The following is a 7,867-nucleotide window of genomic DNA, read 5'->3' as shown; positions in this document are numbered from 1 at the left end:
AGAAATAGCGATAACAAACTTTCAATATCAAAATCAAAGATGGCTGCCTGTCGGCCATGTTGTTTATCCGATCAGTCTCTATAATTGCCCTGCACAGCTAAGGACCAAGGGGAACCTTACATATAAAATTTGAGAAAGATCCCTCTAGTACTTCTTAAGAAATAGCGATAACAAACTTTCAATATCAAAATCCAAGATGGCTGCCTGTCGGCCATGTTGTTTATCTGATCAGTCTCTAAAATTGCCCTGCACAGCTCAGGACCAAAGGGAACCTAAATATAAAATTTGAGAAAGATCCCTTTGATACTTCTTGAGAAATAGCGATAACAAACTTTCCATATCAAAATCCAAGATGGCTGCCTGTTGGCCATGTTGTTTATCCAATCAGTCTCAGAAGTTGCCCTGCACAGCTCAGGACCAAAGGGAACCTACACTTCTTGAGAAATACCGATAACAAGAATTGTTTACAGACGGACGACGGACCACGGACCACGGACCACGGACGCAGGGTGATTTGAATAGCCCACCATCAGATGATAGTGGGCTAAAAAGAACAACAAGAACTCCCAAAGCCTTGTCTCCATAAAGTATATGTCCTTTTGCCTGGTTGCTGACATGTTTTGACATGCTTTACAAGCCTGTTGGGGCACAAAGGTTTCTGTGACCCTGGCTGATGAAGTCTGATAATGATACAATGTATTAATAAAAACTTAATTAAATTCTTCAATTTTAAGAAATTGTTTTTTTCATATTAACAAACCTTCAATTTGAGTAAGTTTTTAGTATCCTCCAGTGATCGTTCAGCCTTAATCAGCCTCAGTTTTACATCCTTGTCCTGGACTTGTGTCCGTGGCGACACAGATCTTGACCGTTTGTGACCAGCTTTGGCAGCTGTTGGGCGTGAAGATCTCAGTTTGTCTGTTTCCCGAGCCGGAGTGGAATGTGTCCTGTCTCTACGATTTAGTCCTGACACATCAAACTCAATGTCTGAATGTCCCTGCTCACTTTCAAGTTTATCAATTTGTCTACAAAGGAAAAATATTATTTCCTTTTCTATAAATGTTGACAGAATGTCAATCAAATACAGTAATAAATTGAATGCAGGATTCAGAATTACCGTCAATTTTAAACACTGTTGTAAAATACTTCCGTACCACGGTTGAAATTTCCTATGACAACCTAAATAGATTTTGTTTCCCCACATACTATATTGATTACAATAAAGACACCACAGCTGAAATTCCAAATGGCTGTTAACTCATTTCTACACAATGTTACTACATGTATTAAAATAATGAGGGGAAAAAAAATGTTCATAGGCCTAACTAATTAAACAACTGGTGATAAATTAACATGGTCATCTGCAGTTATCTTGGAGGTGAATGATTGGTTGTCCTCTGGTATCCTCGATATCAGTACAGTAAAATTCTCCACCAAATATGTTATAGATTAGTGAGAAGTTGATAATATTGATTTTAAATTAATGTAAGTTTACAGAGAGCTCCATGAGATTTTCCCACTACCTGTCCTTAGAGGCCAGCTCCTCTTGAAGTAGATTTATCTCCCTTTGCATGCTTTTCACTCTGAATTCCAAATCGGCCATGGCATCCAAGTCATCAGCCTGAAATCAAAAAACAGGTTTTATTTCTTTGTTTTTCTGGGCTGTCTGTGAGTATCACAGTTCATATAATGTTACATACAAGCAGTAAGCAGGAAATCGAAAACAGAATTAAACATCTTCCTTCAGGAAATGACATACTTATAAATGTAGGAATAGTACTATACAGTTTAACTTTGTTATTCCTTTGTTGAGATATAGTGATCACATAATTGGTTTATCTCAAATCAATTGCTGGTATATGAAAGTTTATATTCATGTAAATCATAACTTGGATATTCTAAATAACATGTTTACCTTGAACTTTTCCAAAGTCACAATTATAACTTCAAAGTGATCAGATTTGACTATAAGATAATTTTTTAGCACTTGTAACAAGATCTGACAAGAGTTAATAAAATTTCATTTTAAATATTTGTTTAGCACTTGTTACAAGATCTGACAAGAGTTAATAAAATTTCATTTTAAATATTTTGGCAGTTAATTTCTGAATGTAAGAAGTATTTTTTCTTTAACACAATTCAATGATCTAGTGTCCAGGGGAATATTCTCCCTATAGTTCTTGTATTCCAATGACCTGAACACAGCCAGAGGTAGACCAGATGTCAATAGGGTGCCAGCTTATCATTGAATGGATGACCAGTACAGGAATGTCTCTGTGTTTGACAAGACTACCAGGATGACCATGGCAGCCAGATCACCAATGGTAACTGTCAAACCTAAGGGGCCACTCCTAACCTTTGACCCAAAGGTACCATAACATCAGTTCATTGTATTTAAGGATGAATTCCTGAGAGACTAGAGGGACACTAAACCGTCTGACAATCAGACAATTAATCGTCTGGCAATCAGAAAGTAACAATTAAGTACCATCTCAGGTACATAAACATTACATCTGGTTTATAGGGGGCAGCCTACACCAACTGTGGTCAGATGTTGTTTGTTGATTGTCATTAAGTCTTTTTTATTAACATTTTGCTCTGTTTAACCCTTTCAACACTGTACACCATAATGGACTCATCTGGATCAATTTATGGTAGAGTTTATTAAAGTTACATAGGGGTGAAAGGGTTAAATGTAAAGTTGTCCTTTTAACATTTAACACCAACAGGCACTGGGTAACTTTGATTTTGGTTGTTGGGTAAAAGTTAAGTGTATACTTTACCAGAAAATGCTGGTGTATACCTGATAAGTATATATACTTTGCTTCAGACTCTTCCTACTGAGCAAACCAGCAAAAATTATATAATAATTACCCTGAATGCGATATTGTAGTGAAGGGGTCTACTCTATAACTACCTTATCGTCGGCCAGAAAGCTGCCGTTGAGGGCGGAGGAGCCTTTGTTCCGCTTTCTGTGTCGTCGGTCAACCTTACTTTGTAGATTTGCGATGATGTCATCCTTCTCCATCATTTCCTGAAAAGTCACACAAAAATGAAGTCAAAATCACCGTTAAATTCTGAAAGAATAAAGACAGAATCATATTTAATGAGGAAAAAACGACCTACAGGCTAGTGTAAGTCCAACGGGTCCTAAAATACAGTGAAGTAAACTGTATATCAACAGCGGTCCCTAAAACTTGTACAAACCATAAAAAACGTATGTATATTACACTCACTGTACCTCAGATCAACCTTTATACAACATTTATAAAAAGGTTTAGGAATCTGAATGAAACTTGTAACATGGTTATAACATAATACCACAAGTCATCTGTAAGTATATCGTAATGTATATCATATGACAACAATGCAAATGGAAGTTGAAATGTAAAAACGTAAAGTAAGTGAAATTGCGAAAATTCTGCGTGGGAGCTATCTACAAATAAAATTTGGATTGGTACAAGTATATAATATTTATTGGAGCCGTTATTATTTTCTGGATAACTTCATTATTACCTTAAGGACATTAGACCCTACATAATAAATTTTGCACAATTTTTATTTTTTATTCAGTTATTACATAACTTCTGAAATTGCGCATCAGGCAATTGGTAAAGGGCTCTAAATTGAGTTGACACAATAGCCATGCACACAAAAATGATTGTCAGAATGATGTACCATTTAACGAGACTGGGTTTGATTAAAAGTCGATTCTTGAGGATAACTTTTCTGTAGGAGTTGAGTGATCAGTGGCTTCTGCTAGCTTGGCTAACCATGATGCTGTTGTGTTAAAAGTTTCAGGGTTTTTTACTTGAACTAATCAGCTAATTTTACATAAGGAATGCTCATATTCTTCAACACTTTACTGACACATAGTTTGGGATACAGATGCATTTCGTGTTTACATTGTAGACAAAAAATCATCATCCACTTTTTTAATTAAAATATGATGTAAATATTTTGCACACTTCAACTGATATATCAGATTGAATAAAAAACAAATAAGATTAAACAAAGTCCTGCATAAATAACAAAAACATGGAAACTGTTCTTCTTAAGGTTGCATTTTACCTTACTCTTTACGCCTGTGATTTGTGTCAGAGTTATCTCCCTTAAACAATTTATTTAACTAGCATTATTTGATCATTCTCGATCAATGAATGCACTCTTATCTTCCTCCCATATGTCATCCCATCAATTATACCAATATAAATGTCCTCATATTAATTATACCATCCATACAGGATACATTACAGATCACGTATTGTTGAACTATTTTTGAAAGGAGGTATACGAGTGAACTCTTTTGTGAAGAAGGTATCTTTTGGGAAGGAGTACAGGGCTATGGCACAGAGCCCCAACCCACAGTCTCAACATATGTTTATTGTGTTTCAAATACACATATATATACAGACTGTGCCATACCCCTCTGGGAAGGCGGTATATGACTGATCTCTTTTGGGAAGATGGTAAATGATTAAACTCTTTTGGAGGTATTAACCAAAGACAGGTAACCGTCAGTGAGCCATTTGTACAACTCAGCTAAACAACAACGAATGTTACTATAAAGACAAGCTTTCTATCAAAGCATTTATAGATTCACAAGACCTGTGATGTTCACAATAGGGACAAATGTGCCTTAATGTTAGCATTTCCTTAACTACATGTTTGTTGTTCCATCCTTAACTACATGTATGTTGTTCCATCCTTAACTACATGTATGTTGTTCCATCCTTAACTACATGTATGTTGTTCCATCCTTAACTACATGTATGTTGTTCCATCCTTAACTACATGTATGTTGTTCCATCCTTAACTACATGTATGTTGTTCCATCCTTAACTACATGTATGTTGTTCCATCCTTAACTACATGTATGTTGTTCCATCCTTAACTACATGTATGTTGTTCCATCCTTAACTACATGTATGTTGTTCCATCCTTAACTACATGTATGTTGTTCCATCCTTAACTACATGTATGTTGTTCCATCCTTAACTACATGTATGTTGTTCCATCCTTAACTACATGTATGTTGTTCCATCCTTAACTACATGTATGTTGTTCCATCCTTAACTACATGTATGTTGTTCCATCCTTAACTACATGTATGTTGTTCCATCCTTAACTACATGTATGTTGTTCCATCCTTAACTACATGTATGTTGTTCCATCCTTAACTACATGTATGTTGTTCCATCCTTAACTACATGTATGTTGTTCCATCCTTAACTACATGTATGTTGTTCCATCCTTAACTACATGTATGTTGTTCCATCCTTAACTACATGTATGTTGTTCCATCCTTAACTACATGTATGTTGTTCCATCCTTAACTACATGTATGTTGTTCCATCCTTAACTACATGTATGTTGTTCCATCCTTAACTACATGTATGTTGTTCCATCCTTAACTACATGTATGTTGTTCCATCCTTAACTACATGTATGTTGTTCCATCCTTAACTACATGTATGTTGTTCCATCCTTAACTACATGTATGTTGTTCCATCCTTAACTACATGTATGTTGTTCCATCCTTAACTACATGTATGTTGTTCCATCCTTAACTACATGTATGTTGTTCCATCCTTAACTACATGTATGTTGTTCCATCCTTAACTACATGTATGTTGTTCCATCCTTAACTACATGTATGTTGTTCCATCCTTAACTACATGTATGTTGTTCCATCCTTAACTACATGTATGTTGTTCCATCCTTAACTACATGTATGTTGTTCCATCCTTAACTACATGTATGTTGTTCCATCCTTAACTACATGTATGTTGTTCCATCCTTAACTACATGTATGTTGTTCCATCCTTAACTACATGTATGTTGTTCCATCCTTAACTACATGTATGTTGTTCCATCCTTAACTACATGTATGTTGTTCCATCCTTAACTACATGTATGTTGTTCCATCCTTAACTACATGTATGTTGTTCCATCCTTAACTACATGTATGTTGTTCCATCCTTAACTACATGTATGTTGTTCCATCCTTAACTACATGTATGTTGTTCCATCCTTAACTACATGTATGTTGTTCCATCCTTAACTACATGTATGTTGTTCCATCCTTAACTACATGTATGTTGTTCCATCCTTAACTACATGTATGTTGTTCCATCCTTAACTACATGTATGTTGTTCCATCCTTAACTACATGTATGTTGTTCCATCCTTAACTACATGTATGTTGTTCCATCCTTAACTACATGTATGTTGTTCCATCCTTAACTACATGTATGTTGTTCCATCCTTAACTACATGTATGTTGTTCCATCCTTAACTACATGTATGTTGTTCCATCCTTAACTACATGTATGTTGTTCCATCCTTAACTACATGTATGTTGTTCCATCCTTAACTACATGTATGTTGTTCCATCCTTAACTACATGTATGTTGTTCCATCCTTAACTACATGTATGTTGTTCCATCCTTAACTACATGTATGTTGTTCCATCCTTAACTACATGTATGTTGTTCCATCCTTAACTACATGTATGTTGTTCCATCCTTAACTACATGTATGTTGTTCCATCCTTAACTACATGTATGTTGTTCCATCCTTAACTACATGTATGTTGTTCCATCCTTAACTACATGTATGTTGTTCCATCCTTAACTACATGTATGTTGTTCCATCCTTAACTACATGTATGTTGTTCCATCCTTAACTACATGTATGTTGTTCCATCCTTAACTACATGTATGTTGTTCCATCCTTAACTACATGTATGTTGTTCCATCCTTAACTACATGTATGTTGTTCCATCCTTAACTACATGTATGTTGTTCCATCCTTAACTACATGTATGTTGTTCCATCCTTAACTACATGTATGTTGTTCCATCCTTAACTACAAGCATGTTGTTCCATTATTGAAGCTAAGAAAGGTATAAGTAAAAGAATGTATCTGTCATCTTTATTAAACAAAATATTTTCCAAAGTCATTACAGTTATGACCATGTTCTGTTAATACATGTGCTATCTCAACACATACATATATTTTATCTATTTTGATTAACATGTTGCGTGTGTTAATATTGTTACACTTACATTTAAATAAAAAAGAATCACTTTTTTTCTTGTAAATACAATGTCTTTCACGTTCACACAGAGAACAATGATGTGCATGTAAATTTTATAGTGTAGATTTATATACCTTTTATCTGTATCATATAAATTTTGTATGTGAAAATCTGTTCACAATTTAACCATAACTGATTAAATACGTGCTTTGAAATAAAACAATTTCTCATTGCAATTTAATTTGTTTTAATTTTGAAAGAACAATTTTTGTTAATTTCTGCCTTTGTAGCCTTTGAACACTTTTACCTTATCTAGACCTTTAAAAACATGAGAATAAAGTACTGCTATGGGTCATAATCTAGCACATATGACAAAGCTGTGCATGATAGAACATCTCATTACAATGACAGTACCTTTGATTGTGAGGTATTTCCTTGTCAGAAATGTATGAATGAGTTGAGTCAGAACACCTTTAGTACCAAACTAATCAGATACACCATCAGTTCTAGTGCTTTCTCATTATCAGTCCCTTGGTAGAGTACAAAGATCTGTCACTCTACAACTAAAGCATCCCCCTCCTCTACATCCCCCTCCTCTACACCCCCTCCTCTACATCCCCCTCCTCTACATACCCCTTCTTTACATCCCCCTCCTCTACACCCCCTCCTCTACACCCCCCTCCTCTACATACCCCTCCTCTACATTCCCCTCCTCTACATCCCCTTCCTCTACATTCCCTTCCTCTACATACCCCTCCTCTACATTCCCCTACTCTACATTCCCCTCCTCTACATTCCCTTCCTCTACATCCCCCTCCTCTACAT

The 7,867-nt window shown here is 35.5% G+C and overlaps 1 protein-coding gene across 2 annotated transcripts in view; it reads right to left on the bottom strand.

The window, feature by feature from the left end:
* LOC110451031 (centlein-like) overlaps positions 1 to 7,867 on the bottom strand; it is an 82,247-nt gene that overhangs the window by 3,970 nt on the left and 70,410 nt on the right. For both annotated transcript variants that reach the window (XM_021498871.1, XM_021498879.1), the window contains exons 14-16: positions 2,918 to 3,034; positions 1,524 to 1,621; positions 761 to 1,025 (exon numbers count right to left, since the gene is read on the bottom strand). In XM_021498871.1, the coding sequence (XP_021354546.1) occupies positions 761 to 1,025; positions 1,524 to 1,621; positions 2,918 to 3,034 (480 nt within the window). The remainder of the gene's footprint in view (positions 1 to 760; positions 1,026 to 1,523; positions 1,622 to 2,917; positions 3,035 to 7,867) is intronic.

Source organism: Mizuhopecten yessoensis, unplaced genomic scaffold (genome assembly GCF_002113885.1).
Source record: "Mizuhopecten yessoensis strain PY_sf001 unplaced genomic scaffold, ASM211388v2 scaffold603, whole genome shotgun sequence".
Classification (NCBI taxonomy): domain Eukaryota; kingdom Metazoa; phylum Mollusca; class Bivalvia; order Pectinida; family Pectinidae; genus Mizuhopecten; species Mizuhopecten yessoensis.
Note: the sequence above shows the minus strand (reverse complement) of the source record. Positions and strands in the feature narration are given on the sequence as shown.